The 25436-nt window shown below is 40.4% G+C and overlaps 1 protein-coding gene across 1 annotated transcript in view; it reads right to left on the reverse strand.

Moving 5' to 3' along the window:
• Positions 1-23898, reverse strand: part of RAB2A (RAB2A, member RAS oncogene family) — an 89950-nt gene extending 66052 nt beyond the window's left edge. Inside the window, exon 1 of the mRNA XM_046014817.1 lies at positions 23567-23898. Within this exon, the coding sequence (XP_045870773.1) occupies positions 23567-23612 (46 nt within the window). The 5' untranslated portion in view covers positions 23613-23898. The remainder of the gene's footprint in view (positions 1-23566) is intronic.
• Between the last annotated feature and the right edge of the window lie 1538 nt (positions 23899-25436).

Consider the following 25436-nt stretch of genomic DNA (forward strand, 5'->3'; position numbering starts at 1 on the left):
CCATTTCTGGATCTTTGGTTTTACAATATTAAAGTACCCTAAATACTTTAAACACTTCTGGGATGAGACCAAAAATGAAAGAGACTAAAGCAGATAATGCCAGTATTCCTCACACATCTGGCTGTTTGCACACATTTATCTAGCATACTTTAAATGTTCTTTCCCCAATACTTGGTCACTTTGTTCCACTAAGCTAACAGCTACTTATCTTTGCAATTTAACTCAAGTGCCATAACCCCTAGGAAGCTTCCGTAATACATACCTACCTTTACAAAGTGAGCTAGGTATTCTTCTGATTTTAAAATATGAAGACTTTCTCGCTGTGTGTATAAAATAAACAATATAACTGCCAGGTTTCAGGGGAAAAAACAATATCCTCTGCCGTAAATGCTGGGGAGGAAGAACACTGATGACCTCACTTGCCCTGGGTGTGGCTGAGCTCAAGACCAGAAGATGAAGTCAGGCTTCACTGAGGAGCACAATTCATTTTAAAAACCAGGCTTAGGAAGAGCTCCAACCCTACTATTTATGCAGCCACTATTTGCTGAGGACCTATGATGGAAACATAATAGTGAGTGAAGAAGCCTTATCTTCATAGCCAATCTTTACCCTGCACTCTATGAAAACTCTTTGCTTTTACCTCTCCCCAAGTTTTGAGTTTTTTCCCTTGTTTTTCACCTACTGTCCTTTTTCTGTCCCAGTATCCCATAGAAGACTCATACAACATCTGGTGATGTTGTCTCCTTAGGCTCCTCTGGGCTATGACAGTTTCTCAGATTCTCCCTGTTTTTGAAGACCATAACAGCTTTGAGGAGTATGGCGAAGGCATTGCAGAGTGTCCCCTCAAATTGGGATCTGTCACACTTTTCCCCCATGACTGACTGGAGTTACTGATGTTTGCGAGGAAGACCACAGAGATACATTATCTCACCTCTACAAAGGTACCCACTATCATTACAAGAGTACATACCATCCACATGACTGATTACTGTTGACATTAGCCTTGGTCACTTGCCTGAGGTAGTTTGATAGGTTTCTCCACTGCAAAGTAACTGTTTCCTTCTCTTTCCAAACTACACTCTTCCAAAGGACACCACTACGCATAGCCCACTGCTTTGCGGAGTGGACCTTACCAAAATTTTAACCACTGACCTGTTTCTTTTTTCTACGTCGTCATCTTTCACCACCATGTCCTGTTGCCCACAGCCAATCTTCTGCTCTTTTCACAGTGCTTTAACATTATTAAGTGTACTTATTACTTTATATTTAAAAATAAATGAAAAATAGCTTGTATCTGAAGTACTCTTCTGAAATGGAAAAATTACCTTCATCTTTAATTTCTTCACTCCCTGCAATGTCCTTCCCTAATCCCTGTTAATTCCAATTCTCACCAGTAACCACCTCTTCATTTTCACTACCACTGCCCTACATAAGACCTTTATTACCTCCTACCTGGACTGCTGTAATAACCACCTAACTATATATGCTCCAGCTTCCGAATCTGTCCTACATATGGCTGCACCAGGGATGGATGAGAAAAGACAGAAAGAAAGAATTGCATGTAATGTCCAGAATGTCTATGCCACTGTATTATAATCTCAATATATACACATGTATATTTAGTTTCTAATGTAATCTAACTCCAGTCTGGTACTCTTTTCTTTTAAAAAAGTCTACCTTTTCTACTGCCTACAGATTAAAGTTCAAATTCAACCACACTGTATCACCACCTAAGTCCAATATGTTTAATGAATTTATCTTTCCAGTCTTATATCTGGTAATTGTCTGATAGGAGACTATACTATTAACTGGATGGTTTATACTGAGGAAATACAAGGTGTGGCACTTGAAAGATACATGATAAATGACAACTTTTTCCCTCCTATTTTTACATTTTGTTTATTTACCATTTCTACTTGTCTAAACTCTACATTTTTCAAGGACCAGCTCAAACGCCATCTTTTTTTTTCTCTCTCTTTTCTTTCAATGCTCAAATATTTTTCTTTCAAATGTCATCTTACCCTACCTAAGGTTTCCATGGAGGAGGACAGGCATTCTGCATTCTGCGACTTCTCATGAAATTCCAAGCTTTCTCCAGTACCTCCATCAGAGCCTTTATCACATTCACTCAGCACTGCTAGACTATACACTCCTTAAAGGCAGGGGCATATTTACTTCACTTTTTAAATCCTTCCCAGTAGTAGTCCCATGCTTTACATTTAGAAACCTATACTGTGAAGCATTCTGCATTTCAAAGTACACCACTAATTTAAGAGATAACAAATCTTCTGGACTAGATTAGGATCCTGTGTGTGACACTGGAAGGAACAGCTGTTTCAGGTCTCCAGACCTTGTCTGCTTCTTTGTATAATGGTAATCATACCACCCACTTTATTCATAAGGCTATTTTGAGGAATACAGGAGATATCACGCAGATCACATGTCTGTGCTTCTTTTTCCTTCCCCAGTGCTGAAAGGCAGGCTGACACTTTATCCCATGCTAAGGCCACAGTACTCTATGTGTACTTTATTAACCACTTATCACATTATACTTTTATTATCAGTTTACACATCTACCTTCCTCCTTCAGGGGCAGTAACATTCACCTTTTTGTATTTTGAAAACCACCTTGCACTGTGGCCCAGTTTAGAAGACAGATGCTCAGTGAATACTAAATTAATATACCGCATGCTCACTGAAAAGGTCACAAAGTGAGACTAGTCATTTCTATGATGCAACAAACTCTAATCTACATTTAAAAAAAACAATTTCTCAAAAAATAATAAGTCAAAATTTTTTACTCAACAGTGAATTTTTCAGATGTTTAGAGAATGAAAACCTGACTGTGCTGAATCAGAATTCCATCTCTATCATCGGCCCCTAACTTAAGTGTAATTTTCCTCTGAAAAGTTCAGGTTTTTAGTGTGTACATGAGTTATCAATCAAGTGCCTCCTAGCTCCAAACCTTCACTGCCCTGCTGGAGATACTAGAACATTTCTCCCTTGCCAGCTGGCATGACAGCAAGTGCCATCAGCAGAAGGCAGCACTCTGCACCTCTCGGCAGCCAACTTCCCCCAGCACTCCTTCAGGCTGCTTCCCATGAAGGTCCCAACACAGCTCCTCCCCATGGAAGGCTTCCCACAGCACACAGACGGCAGCTTTCCAATCCATCACAGCCCCTCAGTGGGCCTCAGCCATGCCCCTCCAAGAAGGTCTGTATGCCAGATTGGCTCCTTCCTTCCATGCTCTGCCTGGGTCTTCTATCTGCTGTTATTGTACTCTTTAGAGTTCTCCTTACCTCTGAGCCAATTCCCTGTTACTCTAATCCCATGGTATATATAGTTAATGATTCTTTACGTTAGACTTTCCCTATGCAAATTCCTGTGTGGTTTCAGTCTCCCAGCTCAACTCTGACTGATCCAACCAGTGTGGTTAACATATCCTTCATTAAGACAAACCAAATTAAAGTTGGTAAAGTGGAGAGCTTCTGAATATGAGCCAAGTTTAGATTTTCTCAGAGAAGGCGTAGGTGTTTTTTTGTTTGTTTTTGCTTTTTAGTGCAATATTTTCAAAAACTACAAAGCCAGATACAATTTAAGGGGCACCTGGGTGGCTCGGTGGGTTGGGCCGCTGCCTCCGGCTCAGGTCATGATCTCAGGGTCCTGGGATCGAGTCCCGCATTGGGCTCTCTGCTCAGCAGGAAGCCTGCTTCCCTCTCTCTCTCTCTCTCTTTCTGCCAGCCTCTCTGCCTACTTGTGGTCTCTCTCTATCAAATAAATAAATAAAATCTTTAAAAAAAAATTATAAAATAAAATGGAGCACTTGCTATTTTCTATAGGGAATAAATGATAAAATACTAAATCTAACATCAAGTAAGATAGCACCATGTGCTAAAAATAACATACCTTTCCTTTCTTCTTCCCAACTCATGGGACTTGCCCCCCTACCTGTTTTAATGTTGGTAAATGGCTGGAGTGTTAGAAGCATCAGAATGAAGAATGCTGAAGTACAACTACCTCTCAGAATTTTAAGAGTGCCACAATTTGCTGGAACCATAGAGGTCCTCTGTGCTGTGTTTTTTAACCAGTAGACTGTAACCAGTTAGGTCATGAAATCAATTTAGTGGATCACAACCAGCATAAAAAAAGACCTAGAAAACAGCAAATATAAGACTGTATATACTATACAATCATAAGTACTATCTGGAAACTTCTATTTTAAAGAGATATATGCACTTACACATATATCTGAACCCTGGGCTGCAATCAAATACCTCTTACCATGACTGAAAAAAAAAAAACTTGGAAATTACTCTCTAGTATCTAATCCAACCACACATCCAATGAAAGAACTCATCTACAATACTTTTGCTATCATTCATGGCAAAATAAGTCAGCTGAAGAATCCAGAATACTTATATTCTCTTTTAATTAACATTTAAAAGGACAGAGATCAAGGGGAAAATCTGACTGAACATCTTTTGGGAATTTAATGTACATACCTATACAAATAAATAAATACAACTTAGATCTCATGAGTCAACCAGCAGGTGATAATTCTATTACAGAAACCTCTCTGTAAAAAGATTCTTCCATTAGGTGAAACTGGGATAAACCCTATACCCTGGTTTGCCAGGGAAGGCTCAGTAACTCATGTTTCCCAATAAATTAAGGATCAGCTAATATGATAAATTATATGCTTTCCCTAAAGCACAGATTTTCAAAATATGGTTCTCACACCAGAAGCCTACGCGTTACCTGGAAACTTATTAGAATGCAAATGATCAGCCCCACCCCAGGCTTGTTGAATCAGAAACTGGGGTTCTGAAGCCCTGCAATCTGTGTTTTACCAACCTGTCCAGGTGTTGCTGATGGGTGCTGAAGTTCAATAACCAGTGCCCTACATATAGCCAACAAAAATGCTGGTTTTAGTGGCGCCTGGGTGGCTCAGTGGGTTAAAGCCTCTGCCTTCGGCTCAGGTCATGATCCCAGGGTCCTGGGATCGAGCCCCACATCGGGCTCTCTGCCTGGCAGGGAGCCTGCTTCCTCCTCTCTCTCTGCCTGCCTCTCTGCCTACTTGTGATCTCTGTCTGTCAAATAAATAAATAATCTTAAAAAAAAAAAATGCTGGTTTCAGTGGCCAAACCTCTTCAGTTCGCTTTTTCAGTTATAACTAATGTGAAGCCCCTACACAGTTGGTAATAACACAAATAATTGAAAATACTGAAGATAGGTTTCCCCACAGTAAAGTCCAAAACATAGTTATCCTGGTTTCCACTTAGCACCTTTGGCAATTACCTGGCTTGGAACAGCTGGGCTACATGCCACCTGCCAGATACTCAAAGGACTCACTTCAATACAGATAGTCTTCCTTTCTTTCTTATTGCATCTAAGGTCTCCTGTAATCAAGTTATGCTAATATACTTTTGTCTTATTTAAAATATCTGCGTGGCTTTTGACAGTCTGCAGGTCTAACTATGCTCCTTCCTTACACACAATCTTACCCAACCATGATACTAAGCCTGTGAGGTTAGTAAAGCAGGAATGATAAAAATATAGTATTTATTTGAGAGTGAGAGAGAGAGAGAAAATGTGAGTGGGGGAGGGGCAGAGGGGAAGAGCTGTGCGCAGAGACCAATATAAGGCTCAATTTCACAACCCTCAGATGACACCCTGAGGGCTGTCAAAATCAATCACCCAAAATCAAGAGTTTGATGCCCAACTGACTGAGCCACCCAGGTACCCCATAAATTGTATTTTTCCACTCTACCACCCAACCTCCTCAATTTATTCTTTTTGACAGACTGCAACCAATATCTTCCCTAACTAAAAATGTTATCTCACTTTCCAGGTATTACTAGTAGCAATACTAAGAGAAAGAAGGGAATACTCTGTAACTAAATGACTGACAGGACAGAAATGTAATAAGGGAAAAAGGTTTAAAAAAATAAACAATTTTCTTGACACTAACTTTATCACAACAAGTTTCAGTTAATAGATCAGGTATATTACACTTTAATCTGACCATTTTCCTAATCCTTTCATAAGCAAAGATTCCAAATAAGAACTGCAACATCTCAAAATCACATTTCAATGAAGCAGCTTGTAAAGAGGATACTTTTCCATGATGTTATGGAAGGAAGAAAGTGCTTTGTGATGTAAATGTACACTATACTTATAAAATAAATTTACTGTACATGATCTCTAAGTAGTATGCCATGATATAAATGATATCAAAGTTAAAGACTATAAGCAAAAAGAACTATTCCGTGCAACTGCTACATGAAACTGGCAAGAGCCCAAGAAAGCACAAGATAATAGTAACTAAATGGAACTGCTAAATTCCTAAACACAGACTAGGCATCAGCCAACACAGACAATGTTGAGATTAGCCTGTTGAATTAAGTACACAAAATACATACCACACTCAAAATCAGATATTCTAAGTCCACTCTTTTTAATAAAAGGTGATTTGGCAGCATCTATCAAAATACAAATATAAATCCTAGTCGGCCACAGATTTTACTTCTTGCATAAGCCCCCAAGAATTGTGTTATAATGTGTATAACAATATTCATCAACAGGTCTAGATGAACATTTGTTATTTCTGGCAACCTAGCATCAGAGCACTTTTCTTTGAACTCCCCGGCAGCTAGGGTATAAACATGTAACCCAGACTCAGCCAATCAGATGATCTTGTCCAGAATCTGGAATCGTGAAGGAATGCTCCAATATCAGGCACCATTGAGAATCCACGGTGGCTACAGTGGAGATGAGAGACCACTGATATGTCCCCAGTATCTTCTTCAGCAGGATATACTGATAGCAGGAATTTGTGCCTTGCCTTCCTTGGTTTTGCCATTTTCAGGCTGGATTTATTGCTTTCCTATCAATCTATGAACATTCAATCTTTCTAATGAAATCTGCTTAAATTAACGACAGTAGGTTTTTGCTGTTTGCTACCTACCACAGACCAGGAATAACAGAATCAGGAACTGAATAAATTATGGTTGAACTATGCAGGTGTTTAGAAAGAATGATAGATTTATACATGTGATATGTTAAGACACCTAAGATGTACCCTCAGGAGAAAAAAAAAATAATAAAAGTGTAGAATGGTACTAAATGTATAATCCTACTGGTAAAACTGGGACACACCCATACATACAAGCTTACAGATGGATAGAAAATTTCTGGAAGGATACAGAAAACCACTGTTCACCATACTTAAAGTGATTGAATATTTTCATCTTTTATCATGAGCATTTATCACTCAGACCATTAAAAAATACAAAGAAGTTTTTCAAAGGATCTATTTTTGCATCAAACACTACATAAGCAATATTTTAATGGGCCTTGTCTAACAACCTCCATACTGAAGTGGCTTTTAAATAATTAGCAAAACTTCTTGTGTGACCAAAAATAGTTATACTAAATGTCAGTCTGCGAAGAAAATTATGAGAGCCTGTGAGTAAAATAATGTGCTATGAGAAGATTTTGATTTCCTTTTTTTAAAACTCCTAAAAGCCGCTCAAGAATACTAATCAGTAGTACTTCTTAACAAGGTTACTCATAGCTAAGGCCAAAAATTCACATATCCATGCTCAAATGCAACATGGTTTTTCCATTTCTAAGGTAAATTCTCCAAGAAAGGAAACCTGAAGCCGGAAAGAATGAGGGGAAAAAAGGCCAAAAAAGAAAACAAGATTAAAAGGTGGAAAGGGATCACTAATTCCTGCCAGAAATCTGAGTGAAGAGTAGAAATTTATACCACTGAGAGATGGGGAACAAGGCTTCTGTGAAGGTATCCAGAGGATAAGCAAATCAACTCAGTGTCACACAGTGCTCTTCACAGTACAGTCCCCAGATCTTTAGTCTTAAGTACCCACAGAATCCTGACAAAAACCCTATCCTGCCACACTCTGTACAACTTGACTGTGAGGAGCTCAGTTCAATTCTCTGTTCTCCACATAACAAATATAACCAGTAGGGGCAAAAGTAAAACTAATTCAGGAGGATTGTTAGGTGAGGGAATTATTCAAACAAATGAGACCATGTCTGATGGTATCATACCTGATGTATAATTTGTAAAATGGAGCCAGTGGGTACCTAGGAGTACTGTGAGAACATATATGAAAGCCAAAGCACAGCACTCAGCACACACTGATGCTCAATAAATGTTTGCTGAAAATCTGAGTAAGTTATGAGCCATTCACTGCAGTTAGAATGAATCCTCTCCATGCCCCTTCAGTATTTTGTGCTCAGTGCATTACATTATCTTGTAATTACTGTGGCAAATTCGTCTTCCCAGTAGGATAAGATAGTCCTATTCATTTTTCTAACTCTAGCACAAGGACTGCCCACATAGTATCTTAAATGTCCTTAAAAACAAAACCGAGGTTGGGGAGGCCTGGGTGGCACATTTGGTTCACTGTCTGACTCTTGTCTTGACTCTTGTTTTGGCTTGGGTCGTGATCTCAGAGTCATGGGATGGAGCCCTGAGTGGGGCTCTGTGCTCAGCATGGGGTGTGCTTGGGATTCTCTCTCCCCCTCCTTCTGCCCCTCCTGCTTATGCTCTCGCTCTCTTTCTCAAATAAATAAATCTTTAACAAAAGTAAATAAAAACAGTGGCGCCTGGGTGGCTCAGTGGGTTAAAGCCTCTGCCTTCGGCTCAGGTCATGATTCCAGGGTCCTGGGATCAGGCCCCGAATCTGGCTCTCTGCTCAGCAGGGAGCCTTCTTCCCTTCCTCTCTCTCTGCCTGCTTCTCTGCCTGCTTGTGATCTCTGTCTGTTAAATAAATAAATTTAAAAAAATAAATAAAAACAAATGAGAGGCACCTGGATGGCTCAGCTGAGTGTCCAACTCTTGATTTCAGGTCAGGTAGTGATCTTAGGGTTGTGGGATTGAGCCGTGCACCATGCCCCACACTGGGCATTGAGCCTACTTGGGATTTTCTCTCTCCCTCTCCTCCTCATCCCCTAACACAAGTGTGTACAACCACACCCTCTCTAAAAAACCCAAAAAACAAAACAAAAAAAAAATGAAAATGAATCCAATCCTCCAATGTTCACAGAAATTCCATCCTCCAAGCCCTAATATGTGCCAATCAAACCTCTATCTGAACAACTCCAGTAACAAAACAACTCACCACTTAACAAGCTCTTTCCATCTTCTTTTTTTTTTTTTTAAAGATTTTATTTATTTATTTGACAGAGAGAGATCACAAGTAGAGAGGCAGGCAGAGAGAGAGAGAGAGGGAAGCAGGTTCCCCGCTGAGCAGAGAGCCCGACGTGGGACCCGATCCCAGGACCCCCCAAGATCACGACCCGAGCCGAAGGCAGCGGCCCAACCCACTGAGCCACCCAGGCGCCCCCGCTCTTTCCATCTTCTTAAAAAAAGTTTTTGTTTTTATTTTTAAGTCATCTCTATACCCAAAGTGGGCCTTGAACTCACAACTCCGAGACCAAGAGTTGCATGCTCTTCCAGCTGAGCCAGCCAGGTGCTCCCCACCTCTTTCCATTTCATAGGGAGTCCAAATCTATCTTCTTTACTCATGGTCCTGGTTCTGCCCATGAAAAGCCACAAAGGTAGGGTTAAGTCTTTTTTATTTAAATACCCAAGTATTAAAAGTCATTATTATATGCTCCTTTAGATCTTCTCTTTTTTTAGATTAAAATGTTTCTGTTACTTGGAGTGGGGGGGGGGCAGTTACAAACAAAAATGTTTCCAGAGCCTGGGTGGCTCAGGTTAAGTATCGGCCTTTGGCTCAGGTCATGAATCCAGGGTGCTGGGACACAGTCTCACATGGGGCTCCCTGCTCAGTCCACTTCTCCCTCTCCCTCTGTCCCTCCCTCCTGCTCCTGTGCACCTTCTCCTCCCCAACCCCCACTCTCTCAAATAAATAAAAATCTTAAAAAAACGTTTCCGTTAGTTGTTCCTACAATATCATGGTTGATATAGCTTTCATACTATCTTGACTGGTCTTCTGAGCACAGACTCTAAAACAAGTTTCCATAATTGAGTTGTAGAGCAGAATTATCATCTGCCTTGTCTGTACATTATACTTTTACTAACCCAGCATCACATTTATTCCTTTGTTGGCTTTAGCAATCCTGTGACTCATACTGAACCAAGTCATGTAAAAGTTTAAGTGTTTAGACATGTGCTATTTACCAGCTGACCTCCATCTTGTATTTGTTTGGTTGTTTTTATTTTTTTTAAAAAGATTTTATATATTTATTTATTTCAGGGGGGAGAGAGAGAGAGAGAGAGAGAGAGCGAGCATCCCAAACAGAATTCACGCTTAGCCCAATGCAGGCCTCAATCCCATGACCCTGAGATCATGACCTGGGCCAAAAATCAAGAGTGCATGCTTAACTGACTGAGACACTCCGGTGCCCCTGTATGGTTGTTTTTACAGTAAATATAAGGCTTTAATTTCATTAATTTCTATTTTGCTAAATTTAGTCGATCGTTCTGCCTGTCAAGTCATTTTGGATTCTATCTGGTATAATCCACAATTAGCTCTTTCAACTAAACTGGATTTTATCCAAGTTGTTACAAATATAAAATGTAAAAAAACCAGGGCTGAATGCAGCAGCATGCTCCTTCCAGCTTGCCTACAAGGGCAGCCCTTCATGGATACAGTTATTCAACCACTTAAAAATCCACTTAGCAGTGAAACCAGTAGAATTTCTTCACCTTATACCAAAGGTTATATTATTGAAAAAGTGTAACACATACTTTTACTTTAAAGACAGGTGAATCAATTCACCAAGTATACAATTATTGCTTTAATTTATAATTAATAACTCATTCCCTATTTATTAATTTTTATATCCAAAAAGTAAAGTAAAGTAATATAAAGTAAAGCTTTGAGCATAAGTAATTTTGGAAACGTGTACTTTTACTTTGACCTTTGAAATGGTTAAGAATAAACTGAACTAATAATATTTTGTCCAAGGAGATAAAAAGATAACCTTTGATCAATCGATTCATTACACTGAAGACTTCTGTAAACCTAAAAAAACTGCCTCTTTCCAAAGGAGTTCAAAATCAAAAGAACTCATCTAAGGTATCTCAAGGTACCAAGAGTGGGTATGTAAGAAATTGAGGAAACAACTATTAATCTTAACATCCCTTTCCTGAAGACTACTGAAAAAGAGCACCTCCTACTTGATTTTATTCTCAATCTCAAGAGGCCTGTGAGGATACCTGAGATAGGAAATGACTTTCCTTTATGGCGTCCAAAGATAATTTCAGGATCAAAGAATCGCCATTTTGCATATTAACACGTGATCGTAGTTCCTCCAACTCAAGTAATTACAGTTTGAAGTCAGCACAATGAATCACTTTTTCTATAGACAAGACCTCCCCCACTAACTTAATTTTAGGATGCTCAACCGATTAGAAAAATTATCTCTAAGATATTACTATTAATAAAGCACTTTGCAGCTTACAAGGCACCTGCACACATTTTTTTACTTCAAATAACAAAAATTCTGTAGGGTAGATACAAGTCAGGCATTCCTGCTGTCTTTTTCTAGATGAGAAAACTGAAGCTGAAGACGTTTGAACTTCACCAAGGAAAGAAGCAGAGGAGCCCCTGAACTAATCAAGATACTGTAATTACAAATACTAGGCTCTTGGGAAAATTTTCAAGAGTGCTGTCTAGGCTAAAATAACCAGAGAGGACTTAGAATAACATATTACAGTCTACCTTTGGACAACATGGGTTTGAACTGCGTAAGTCCACTTGTATGTGGATTTTTTTCAATAGAGTACTGTAAATGTATTTTCTCTTTCCTATGGTTTTCTTAATAACATTTTATCTTTAGCTTACTTTATCATAGGAATACAGTATATAGGGACACCTTGGTGACTCAGTCAGTTAAGCCGCTGCTTTCAGTCCAGGTCATGATCCCAGGTTCCCGGGATCAAGTCCCATATTGGGCTCCTTGCTCGGCAGGGAGCCCGCTTCTCTCTCTGCCTCTGCCTGCCACTCTGCCTGCTGCGCACGCGCGCGCTCTCTCTCTCTCTCTCTCTCTCTCTCTCTGACAAATAAATAAATAAATAAAATCTTAAAAAAAAAAAAAAGAATACAGCATATCATACATACAACATAAAAAATATTTGTGAATTGGCAGTTTATATTATTGGTAAGACTTCTGACCAACAGTACAAATTAGTACATTTTGAGGAGTCAAAGTCATATGTGGATTTGACTGTGTGGGGGTTGGTGCCCCTAGTCTCCACATTATTCAAGAGTCAACTGGATTTCCCTCCTAGATGCATAGTAATTATTGCTAAGGGGGACAAATGCTAAAGGAATCATTCATTGACATTAACAACACTGGGGGCCACAGAACAAGCGTTAATACACCACTTACACTGACCACTTACACTGACATATCGACTGTAAAAAAAATGAAGGGAAACAAATTACTGACATTTGAATTTCAAAGACAGCTATAAAGTTTGAAAAAAAAAACACACAAAAAACAAAACCCCACAGCATTGGTGAACATGCCTACAGGGTGCACCTGGCAGTTATTCATTTCACAAACAGGAAACTCAGGAATTTTAGTTAATTGTTCATTTGCACAAATAGGAATTAGTGACAGGTATCCTCTTTCCATTAGACTCTTTCTACGTTGTCCTAAAAGGAATATATAGGTGACATTATATATATATATATAGGAATATAATAGGTGAAATTATACATGCTTGGGAAATCTGATCACCATATTGCTTCCTATGTAGGACATAGTTAGGACATAACAGGACATAGTGCCTGCCTTATCCAAAAGATCATGGCAAATGGGCATGCTTAGGATCTATGTCTTGAACCCTGCCCATGTGACTAAACAAGGGTGGGACCTGATAGTATAAATTAATTCAAATTCATCAAAGATTGGGGTGCCTGGGTGGCTCAGAAGGTTAAGTGTCCAACTCCTGATCTCAGTTCAGCTCTCGATCTTAGGGTCCTGAGTTCAAGCCCTGTGATGGGCTCGACTTAAAAATACATACATACATACATCAATGATTAAATTCTCCTAGTAAAAGCCTCTCAGACTGAATCTTTTAATAATACAGCAATGGGCTTTATAAAAAAACACAAGCTTTAAAAAAAAAAAAAGATGAGGGGCGCCTGGGTGGTGCAGTGGGTTAAAGCCTCTGCCTTCAGCTCAGGTCATGATCCCAGGGTCCTGGGATTGAGCCCCACATCGGGCTCTCTGCTCAGCAGGGAGCCTGCTTCCTCCTCTCTCTCTGCCTGCCTCTCTGCCTACTTGTGATATCTCTCTCTCTCTCTCTGTCAAATAAATAAATAAATAAAATCTTAAAAAAAAAAAAGATGACAGTAGGGCTAAAAGAACAAGAGTGAGATTTAACTGATTAAAGAATGATTTAGATTCACAGATTCACGGACAAAGCATATGTGCACACCTCGCACCCACAATTCCACTTCAAGGTGTGGCTCCAGAACTCAGCATATATGTTCAAGGAGGCACACACACAAAAATCCACATAGTATACTGTTTTTTCTTTTTTCTTTTTTTAAATTTTATTTATTTGGCAGAGAGAGAACACAAGTGGGTGGAATAGCAGAGGGAGAAGCAGGCTCCCCACTGAGCAGGAAGCAGATGCAGGGCTCCATCCCAGAACCCTGGTATCATGACCTGAGCCGAAGATGGCTGCTTAACCGACTGAGCCACCCAGGTGCCCCATACTGTCTTTTATAACATGAAAGACAACCCAGCCTAAAATCTCCTTAGGAGAAAAGAGTGGGAAAATTGTGGTATAGTCAAACAATAGGATATAATTAAAAATTAAACCAACAGAATGTAGTTAAAATTAAACTAACCTAGCAATTAATACCAATAAAATAGAACAAAATATATTAATACCAATAAATCTCCCAAAATAATGTTGAACAAAAAAGTTTGAGAGCATGTACAGTAAAATTTCATTAATATAAAGTTGAAAATATATATAAACAATTGTACACTGTTTACAAATACACATAAACATGTGTAGTAATCATTTGGAAACTTTCATAGAAATAATAAACACCAAATTCAGGAGAGTAGTTACCTCTAGCAAAAAGGATAGTTAAGAGTATACAAAGGGCTTCAACTGTATCTGTAATATTTGTTTCCTAAACAAAGCACAACAAAATAAACCCTTCTTTCTTTTCCAAAGAATAAAGAAAAGGATGAAAAAATATATACTAGGCAAATATAAACCAAAAAATAAGATTCAAAACTAATATCAAACACTTCAGTACCCAAACTGCACTACCAAAAAAAATATGTAAAAAAACCCAACTCCACAGTATGTAAAAAGTGGAGAGTAACTTAATGACAAAGAGTAACTCTTCAGTGAGCTGTGAAGACCTGAGCCCCATAAATACCTTACAAATCAGCCATCAAATTTACTGGAGGGAAAAAACCACTCCGACAAAACTAAAAACAAAACAAAACCATGTCATAATAGATGCTAACATCTTACCCCAAAACTCAAGAGGCTATCAAGAATATACAGATAGTTAAGTCTCATCTCACGAACATTTATGGAAACCTGAACCAACCCTGAACCAACAGTACACTTTTCAAGCACATACAGAATATGTACACTCGCTGACCAAGTAACTGGCTACAAAATTAGCTTAAAAAACTAAATAATCAACATAGTCTACATGCTCTTACCTATGTGAATAAAGTCAGAAATCAATAATAAAAACATTGTTCAAAAGGAAAAAAAAAATGTTTAAAACAAAAAACACAAGGGGTGCCTAGCAGGTCCAGTCGGTAGAGTACATAACTTCTGATCTCAGGGTTGTGAGTTTGAGCCCCACATTGGGTATAAAGATTATTTAAAATAAAATCTTAAAAAAAAACAAAAACAAAAACAAAAAACAAAACCCAAAACAAAAAAACACATGAAGCACCTGGGTGGCTCTGTCAGTTAAGCATCTGCCTTCAGCTCAGGTCATGATCCCAGGACCCTGGAATAGAGCACCACACGTTCTGGTTTCCTGCTCAGCAGGGAGTCGGCTTCTCCTTCATTCTCTCCCCCTCTCCCCCGCATGCAAATGCATGCATGCATGCACACGCTCTCTCTCTAAAATAAATAAAATCTTTGTAAACAAAAACAAAAAACCAAAAAACACATATCCTTAATTATCTCAAGGGTTGAAAGAGAAGCCATGAGAGGAAAACATTTCAGAGTAACCAATTCCCTAACACTTGTTTACAATTTTTCTTAGTTTCCTATGGGCACTCTTTAAATCATTATCAAAACTTCTTTTCCGGAGCTTGTAGATTAGTAGGAGTAGGTTTCTGTTCTTTATTATCAAGCAGGTCCTTCTAGAACAAAACCCTACAGACAGTCCTTCTGAATCATGAGTGGACCTGAATGACCATGTAGACTTAATTAAGCAAAGGTGCTAAATACATATAAATACACCTGGAATAGAATGCATCTTGAACAATTTTGGATCCTGTTAAAACAATGTTGATAAGATAAAGAGCCTTCCATAAAAAGTTTCTGCTACATGCAAACAAATACAGGAAAAATAGAGTAAGTGCAAGAAAACACAATATAGTTGGAAAGAAACAATTAGATCAAAGATAGATGTCTCAAAGTATCAGCTAGCCACCAACCAGCAAGCTAAGCAGGGATGGTGGGGGGGGGAGATCAACATGTTAGGATTCACAGGGGACAAAAGAAACTATTTTTGCTATGAAAAGCATTACTCAAACCTATACAGCACTGGTCAAGTTTGTGTTACTCTTTCAATGGACATCAGGAAATTATGGTAACATTTCAAGAAGCAGCACATAAAGTTAAGATGAAATAGTAACCATTTCTCATTCAAGTCACTATTACTTATCTCATTTATGCATTCCATTTTATAGATGAGGATACCAAGGCAGATGAAAGATGCTGCCCAAGCTCATAAAGCTGGTAAGGAGCAGAGAAAGGACTTTATTCTTGTTTTATAGAAGACTTCACTGTTATTTTAATCCTTTATCCCCATTTTGTATAAGTGGATGTGGTATCTGTTTTAGTAAAGGGGACTGAGGAACTATGTACTCCCACAACTCAACAAACCAAGCAGTTGTTGGTAAGCCAACAAAAGAGATCTGAATGGAATATGTGGGATTCCAGAAATATCTATGATACGGGAGAGCATGGACTTTGGAGTCAGAAAGACCTGGGTTCAAATTCCAAATTCTAGTTTAGTTAGTTACTAGCTCTGGGCTGTGACAGCTTCTCTTTCCTCACCTGTAAAATGGAGCCTTCATCATGGATATTACTGTTCAGATTCAATGACCTGTACCAGTAGAAAAGGCCCTATAAATATATAAATATACAGGCTGCATATTTACATTCTTCACTACACCACACTGTAGTCTTTTAAAGAGGAAATCAGAGGAAAAATGCCTTTCAAGACCCCTGATCAGGAATAATTAAGTATACGCATACATGCTTTTAAAAAAATAATGCATACTATAATTAAAGTAAATGAGCAGGGTTCTCTCTTTGCATAACTTAATACAGTACCCACTTCAAAAAGGTGCACACAAAAAGTCAAGTATTAATGCTGCTTCTTACTTCAACTTACTGTTCTCCTTTACCCTCAGTGGTAGGCAGAATGATGCCACTCAAGAAATTATACCCTATTCCTTAGAACCTGTGACTACGTTACTCTACAGGGCAAAAGGCACTTTGCAGATGTGATTAAAATTACAGACTTTGAGATGAGATTATCCTAGATTATCCAGATAAGTCCAATTTAATCACACAAGTCTTTACACGCAGAGAACATTTCCCAACTTCGGTCAGGGAGATGGGATGACCCAGGAAGAGGACTTCGCTGGCTGCTGCTGTCCTTGAAAATGGAGGAAGGAAACCAGAGGACAAGGAATTGGATATCTGGTGGGCTCTAGAAGCTGAGAGCAGCCCTGAGATGACAGCAAGAAAATGGAGAGCTTAGCCGCACAGTTGCAAGAAAGTATATTCTACCAAGTACCTGAAAAAGCAACCTGAATCCCTCAAAAAGGGAACCTGGTCCCGCTGAAACCTTGATATTAGCCCACTAAGAAACATGGCAGACTTCCAACATGTGCTGTTATGTACTACCAACTTATATAGAACTTTCTTTTGCACTGTAAGATATTAAATTTGTGTTCTCTTAGCTGCTTTAGAGTACAGCTTCTCTTAGCTGCTTTAGAGTTTATTATGGCAGCAACACAAAACTAATGTACCTTCTTTCCCCATTTGAATTGATAAAACGATCACAAAATTTTATATAAATGTCCTTAAATCCTTTTTGAAACAAAAAGAAACAAACTGGCCAATGCATGTAGCCCACCCAGTGGAAGCTACCTAGCACATATTCCCATGTTCTGAACACAAACTCTGCGCCAGGCTCTCCCTGCTCCAAGAGCTTCACTGCGGCACGCATCCATCAATACTCATTTCCTTCCTTTCTCCCTCAGATTTGACCAGACACACACTAACTGTTGGCTGCACCTGAAAAATAGGTACATTCTGAAGAGCAAACTAGGAGAAATTTAGAGAGCTACATCATAGCTGTGAAGAGTAAAAACTTAAAAAACATAAGTAACGCCCCAAATGACGCTCAGTTTATCTATAAAATGGTAACCTCACATATCTTTTGAAGCAATAAAAAATGAAAACCTTTTGATATTGTATACAAACTATAAAAAATGTGAAGAATGGTTCCTAAGAATCTACTACACAGGCGGTACCAAAAATTCATGTGATGAAGAGTTCCACATAAATTCAGCCTGGATATACTTTAGGGATTAACTTAAAATTTCAGAAAGCAGAAAATCTGACAACAGAGGGGAAAAAAAGATAAATTCTAGAAAAGTATACACAAAAGGCCCATGACAGACCTGCAGAGGAATGCCACAATACTACCACTAAAAAAATAGTGCTTTTAAGGGCGCTGGGTGGCTCAGTCTGTTAAGCATCTGCCTTAGTTCATGATCCCAGGGTCCTAGGACAGAGCCAGGTATCGGGTTCCCTGCTCAGTGGGAAGCCTGCTTCTCCCTCTCCCTCTGCCTCTCCTCCTGCTTGTGCTCTAATAAATAAAATCTTTAAAAATAAGTAAATAAGTAAATAATAGTGCTTTTAAGAAATATAGATGTCCAGGACTCACTGCAGGTCTTCTTAAACAGCATCTCCAGGATAAGACCCAAGCTGTTTGCACTGAGAAGTTTGGTAGGAATTAAAAGGGAGGTGACTACACTTGAATGATAGCAAAGGGAATCTAGTATCTTTTTGCCAGGTGTCTCTTATTTTCAAGTGAAGAAAAGCAGCTAGAATGTTTTCTAAAACTTGCAAAGAAATGAGGTTGATGAACCAAATGGGAAATTTTCACATAGAAAGCAAAGTTAGAAAAGAGGACAAGGTAGGTCAGTATTCGGCAGCATCTTTTGTAGCAAAGGACACAGCCTAGCAGTTCAGGATAAGCAAAGAATAACAAAATGGAGCAAGCACAGCTGGGCCAGAATGACAGGGAAAAACAGCTGAGCTGGAAAAATTAGGCAGTGAGCTGTCCAGATAGAGTGGGGGAGAAGGATCAGAGAGAAGAGAAAATTCATTTCATGGTGGAGCAGGAACAGAATGAGAACAAAAGGGACAAGAGCACTGAGGAAGAAGAGAGGGGCATTATTTGAGTTAAGGAGGAGGCAGGATCACCAGGAGAGATGAAAGGAAAAAGGACGAGAACAACAGGACCATGACCGCTAGGATTCAACGGAAGTTCCAGTAGCAATATAAATGTTAGGGGAAGCAAGCAGCAAACAAACTGGTTAGGAGAGAAAGAAAAAAGGAAAGGGATACTCAAAAATCTTGAAAGCAACAATTTAAGTAGACCAGAATAACTGTCTAAGGGCACCTGGGTGACACAGCTGGTTAAGCGTCTTGACTCTTGATTTTGGCTCAGGTCATGATCTCAGGGTCCTGGGACTGAGCGTGAGATATTCATTCTCTCTCTCTCTCTAATAAATATATAAATAAATAAATACAATCTTTAAAAATAGAAAAAGAATAAACTGTCTAAATTCTAGATGATGTTAAAAGGTTATGTTTCAGACGTGTTTTCAGCTCTCTCACTGAATAAAACTAACACATATAAAAACAGACAAAATAAAACAATATAGAGATGAAAAAGTTCCACAACTATGAAGAAAAGCAATGGAAGGATTAATACGGAATTCAAGTTGGTGGAAGCCTGGGAAAGGAAGACGAAGGTGATGAGGATCGGTGTTTCTTTAGCATGGGTGTATAATAATTCATTACTGTTCTTTAAAACTATTAAACTGTACATATACAATATACACACACATATGCTTTTTATATGCATACTATATTTCATCATAAAATAAGCGGCATTCTTCTACCTTCAAATTTCTTAGTTTGTTTTTCCCCTGTTTGTTTTCTGAAGATAATCTAACAAACTTGTTCACATAATGAAATAAAATGGTTGGTGCTTCTGGCCTCGGGTTTTGTGACAAGGAGCTCCACTTTAGACCTAGTGGATCAAAATCTCTGGGGTTTGGACCACTGAATCTTTATTTTAAAAAAAGAAAAACCACTCTAGGTGACTCATAAGAATCTAAAGAAACTCAAGTTTGAGTCTCCCACCGGATAGGTCTTCCTTCTGTCACAGCTCTAAAGCTCTACAAAACCTAATGCCATCGTTCCCCAAGTCCTCTAGGATTTCACCTCTATGTAGCATGTTTTTGACCTTTCAACTCCAAGTCTCCCCATCTTCACAAACACACACACTCCAGCCCCTCATATTCCTGCCAACCTGATCTTGCAGTCAGCTCTTCACTCCTCACTCTTTCCCTCTCTTTCCCAGTCTTCAATAAAATGGCTTACACTATGGCTCTATTTTTAATTTTCTAAAATCACCAGTAAGAAGTATATGTGAGATTGATCAAGCAGCAAACATGTACTTCCAACTACCTACCAGACATTTCCCCCATGCCCACCTGGCAAATCCCTGTGCATCCTTCTAATTTCAGCTCAACTATCACCTTCCAAATAAAGTCTTGCAGCACATCTCCCAAGGGCCCAGCTACTTAGCTATTATTTTTTATTATTTTATTATTATTTATTTCTTACATAGCACTTGTCCTCAAAAGATTTTAAGAAAAATAAGAAAAAAAGCATGTGCAAGTAGGGAGAAGGAGGAACAAAGAATGAAGGAAGAGTGGAGGGGATGAGAATGATGCAATAGGGAGTAGTGGGGTTTGTTAACAATCTTAAAAGAATGGATAAGCAAGAGTTGGTCAGTTGAAAAAGTTTTGACCTAACCTTTCTTTTCATCTTTTTTGGGTGGGGGGCAAGGCAAGAAGGTCACTTCAGATAGAATACAACTGGGTTTGAGCATCTGTTTGCCTACCTGAGTGGCAAAAAGGGCAAGGACGGTTAGTGATCAGGTTAAAATGGTAGGCAGTTGCTAGAATTTTAGGAGCAACTATTTTGGTTTATTATCATTTTTCTCTTTCCCTATTTGATAATAATCTGGTTATGCTATTAGGCCAGGCTAGTTAAAAACCAATTTCCATCTATATCTAGATTTAAATGACACATTTAACTAAATGATTTTTCAGGAACAAGACACTACCAATGAAAAATATTAAAGCTACATTTCAACTGCATTTGGCTCCAGAGTTAAGAAAACAAGCATTTCAACGGTATCATCATGATCATGGAAAAAGTTTTAAAAAATCTCTTCTGTGAAGTGGAAACTCCAAAAAAAAAAGGTGTGTATGGTACTTTCACATTTGTCTCCATTTTATCTCATTATTGAGAGAAAAGTAAAAGTTAAAAATGAAAACTTATTATAAACTAGGGAAAGTGGGAAACGGGAAAAGTAGCAATTTCCTTCATTCTAAGATACATATTTTCATACTATGAATTTTGAAGATATCAGGATGGATATCACACTACTGATTTAATATCTTTTTGTGGGGAGGGCCACATTAAGTGTAACTTACAACTGTGCATATATTTTGAATTAAGGAGACATGGTAAATGATTTTGGCCAAAGTCAGTTAAAAAAGTGGCAGAATCTAGGGCGCCTGGGTGGCTCAGTCGTTAAGCATCTGCCGTCAGCGTCGTCAGCTCAGGTCATGATCCCAGCGTCCTGGGATAGAGGCCCACATTGGGCTCCCTGCTCGGCGGGAAGCCTGCTTCTTCCTCTCCCACTCCTCCTGCTTGTGTTCCCTTTCTGTCTCTCTCTCTGTCAAATAAATAAAATCTTAAAAAAAAGAGTGGCAAAAGCAGGCTAAAAACATCCTACAGTCAAGTTATTAATGTATATTAACATGAACATAGTGTCTTGTTTGGCTATTCTTTCATTAATTTAACTAAATGTACAAGGCCTTCTACTAGGCTCTTCCTCAAATACAAAGCTATGCTAAACAGCTTTTCTGCCCTCCAGAGGCACATAATCAAATACAGATGCCTACACAAGTACCTATAAAACAGTCTGGCATTAATAGCAGAAAAATACAAAGTGTGATGCACCCAGATAAAGGAGTAGTAGTCACTGCCAGTCAGGATACCAGAAAAAGCCTAACACATCAAAAGAGCTTAATATATGCTGACTCTGAGAGCATTATGGAAGACCTGGGTTAGACTTTGAAGGACTGGTAGACTTTCCACTGAGAAGGCACTTGAGGCAGAGGGAACAGCAGGAACCAGGAAAAAGCACAGAAATCGGTCACCAGGCCTCACTGCAAGAAGGCAGGGAGTAGTGGGAAAGAAGGCTACGAAAGAAAACAGAGGCTAAAATACTGGAGTTCCTGGAAGGTCAAACTAAAGAATGTGAGCAAAGGAAGTCTCCTAACAGCCAGGTTTCAGGAAGACTAATCTGACAGTAAAACTCGGTTGGCTGGAGTGGGGAGAGTGTTCCCTTTAAACTGCCTGGGGTTGTTTTTGAATGAGGGCAAGTTCCAAAAGCACCAGCACCAGCTTGCTACTATTTGTAGCTCCACTACTCTACCCACAGTAGATGCTCAATTAGTAAGCTGAAAGAATGCAACCTGCAAAGGGTAATTTGCACCTTCACCACTTCTATATGTCTATATTCACTCCTCTTTTTACTTCTCAAACACATTCATATCATAATTAACATAAATTTCCTCTCCAGCTCAGGTTTACAGCCTAAATAAAAATTTTCCAACAAGCTTTCGACCCAATTCCTTCTCCTTCAAAACATGCCGCAGCTTTTTGTAAAAAGTATAAAAATTTGCTACTAAACATTTGCAAAACATTCCTCTACCCAAGACATTACATAGAAAAATCATTCAGACTCTGTACAGACACACATCAAAAAAACCTTGCTAAAAAGACAGGTTTGGGACAGCAAGTTTTTTAGGCTGCAAATCAACATGCTTCTTGTGTTACTTATTGAATTTGTTACATCACTAGTGCAACCACAAGCTGCTGCTTACGTTTCCAAAGTTGTGCAAAGGGCCCAAAGTTGTGCAAGAGTCCTCACTGAAATCAGACTCTGGTATATAAATAGTTGTAACACCTGAACAAGCCTTAGTTTTATTATTAGATTCAAAATAATGCCAAAATCACAGGTATTAAGTATATTTCACAAGTTTGTTTACTTATCGGTGAAACACACTCAGATGTTACTTCAAGCAAAAACAGCTCAATTTCTTTCTGCTTCAAAAGTACATGAGGTCACCTGAAAATGGGCAGTTGCGACCCTGACTCTGATACATCCAAGAAATCACAGTGCCTCCAACACGCACAGGCACACATATGCAAACACACACCCAGGACACTGAACGGCCTCGCATTACTACCAAATAACCCCAGTTTACACGTGGCAAAATCGACAGACCTTTCACGCTTTAATAACCTCGAAAAGGACTCCCCAGCCGCCGAGCGACGGGGAAGGACTTATTCTGACTTGGGATTTGAGGATGTTAAAAAAAAAAACAAAACCCATCTTTTTTTTAAAGGTTCCCTTCTCTCCTTCTCAGCTGGCCGTCCCACACCAGGAGCACCTTGCCCAGCTTCTGACAGATGCGTGTAGGATGGAAAAGGTGGGAGTGACTGATGAGGAAACGCAAGACCCTTCTCCCATCACCTTCTGCTCTCCTCTGCCTGCCTTTTTCTTTCTCGAGGGCTGCGAAAAGGCCCAAGGTGAGGGGCCCCGGCGAGGGGGTGCAATCATCTAAGTCAGACCCTGACGGCCCTCGGTTGGGCCGTCCCTCCTGTCACACAGTTCCTAGATCTTAAGTCTCAAACGGCTGCCGCGGCCCCCAGCTGCAGGGCTGCCCGGGGCGGGGGCCGCGGACAGGGCCTGGCCAGGCCGCGGCCGCTCGCAGTGCCCACGTCACCAGCTCCAGCACTGCGGAAATGGAGCGGCGCGGCCCGGAGGGAGGCGCCGGGCGGCGTTGGCGCCCGCGCCCCTGCCAGACGCCGTTTGCCGCTCAGCCCGGGCCGGAAAGCCGCCGACGCCCGCCTGGCCGCACCCCGGGCCCTCACCTGTGTCGCCGATGATGATGTACTTGAAGAGATAGGCGTACGCCATGGCCGCGGCCGCTCGGTGCCAGGGCACACGGCTCCTCCTCCTGCTACTGCTCCTCCTCCTCCTCCGCGCCCCTCACCCCGGCGCCGCTCGGCCTCGAAACGCCAGGCCCCGCCCGCCGCAGCCGTCGCCGTCAGCCGCCGGGAGTGAGGGGCCGAGAGGAAGCCGGACAAACTGACACCCGCAGAGCCGATGGAGACAGCTCCCGACCGAGCTCAGCCGAACAATAACAGCCGCCGCGGCGCCTCCGCCCCGCCTCCGCGCCGACCCGGATGTGCTGCGGCCGCCGGCGCCGCCGGAGGAAAGGGGAGGAGCTCCGCACGCCGGCCGGAGTCCCGCCCAGCCAGAGCCCCGCCCCTCCCCGCCGGAGCTCCGCCCAGCGCCGAGCCGGCCGCGCCCCGGCCGCGCCCCGTCCACCCTGAGCCGGGCGAGGCCGGCGCCGGTCGTTCCGGCAAGTTTGAGCGGGCGACGGCGGCGGCCGGGAGACGCTGGGGGAGGGGAGGGAAGTGGAAGGTTCGGTTCCGTCGCCGCTACGCGCATGGGCGCCGCGTCTTTCCGCTTTGCGGTGGGGGTGCGGGGCACGTGTGGGAAGGCGGACGTCGCGTTCGGTGCAGGGCCCCGCCCTGGGCTTATGAAAAGGTGTTTGAAAATGCGGGAGCCAGTAGGCGGTGGGTTGAAGGGCGGTGGTACTGCTGTGTTTGGGGACCGAGTTTTGAGAGGGAAAATGGATTTACTTGTAAATTGCAAACCGTAAGTCAGACAAAGTGAAGTAAATTATGGTATGCCCAATGGTGGAATATTACACGGCTCTTTAAAAAAAAAGCCTGACAAGCAAAAACAAGGCACAGAAATCGGTGCATACATACATATTTATATCACATGTATTACTTAGATATAAGGTATGTAACAATTATGTTATTATGCTCAATATACTACTGTAATTATTTATATTATGCTAAATATATTCATATATTTGGAAATCGTATTTTATTGTTATATAGGTAATATGTATATTTTACAATTTTATTTTTAAAAAATGACAGGGGTGCACCGAAATACCCTTATGTGTGTAGTCAGCCTGAAAGGAAACACAACTGGAACCAAGGGGAGAGTGGATGGGAATGGAGGAAAGATCTACTTCTCCCAGAACTTTTCATGTGCAGTTTGAACTTTTTTTGGCAGTGTTCATGAATTACCTATTGGAAAAATATGTTTAAAGGAAGAACGAAGTAACTTTTTTTTTTCATTCTACTAACATTTCTTAAGTACCTACTATGTTTCTGCATTGCTAGGCGTTGCAACTGAAGGCAGAACTTGTTCTAAACGAGCACAGTTTTGGAAGAGGAGGTAGTAGAGTTTAAAGTTTTAGGATAGGTTATATGGAGAAAATGTTGTTTGAACCAGTAATATGAATGATGAGTAAGAGTTTGTCGAAAGGACAAAAGTTGGGGAATGGGAAATGAAGTTCAGGCAAAGGAGCAGAGTGCGCAAAGTTCGTGGCTCTGCTGATGGAATTTAACGTTGCTTGAGGAAGCTCATTTACTAACCCATATCCTCTCATGTTGGCAATGGAAGGACAGTCTTTGCTGGGAAAGAGTCACTGGGATTTAGTGACCTGAATCCTCTGGCCCAATATTCTTTCCCTTTTGATATCTCTCATTATGTAATTATACTGACACCTTGATGCCAAACTGGCTACTGTTGGTTAGTACATAGTTTGAATGGCCTTGCCAAGTATGAACTCACTGGTGGTTTCTGGAGTATTTTGTATGTGTGTGTGTGGCGGGGGGATTTTACTAAGGTTTCAGGGATAGCACACAGGGATTT

Source organism: Meles meles, chromosome 1, assembly GCF_922984935.1.
Source record: "Meles meles chromosome 1, mMelMel3.1 paternal haplotype, whole genome shotgun sequence".
NCBI classification, from domain to species: Eukaryota; Metazoa; Chordata; class Mammalia; order Carnivora; family Mustelidae; genus Meles; species Meles meles.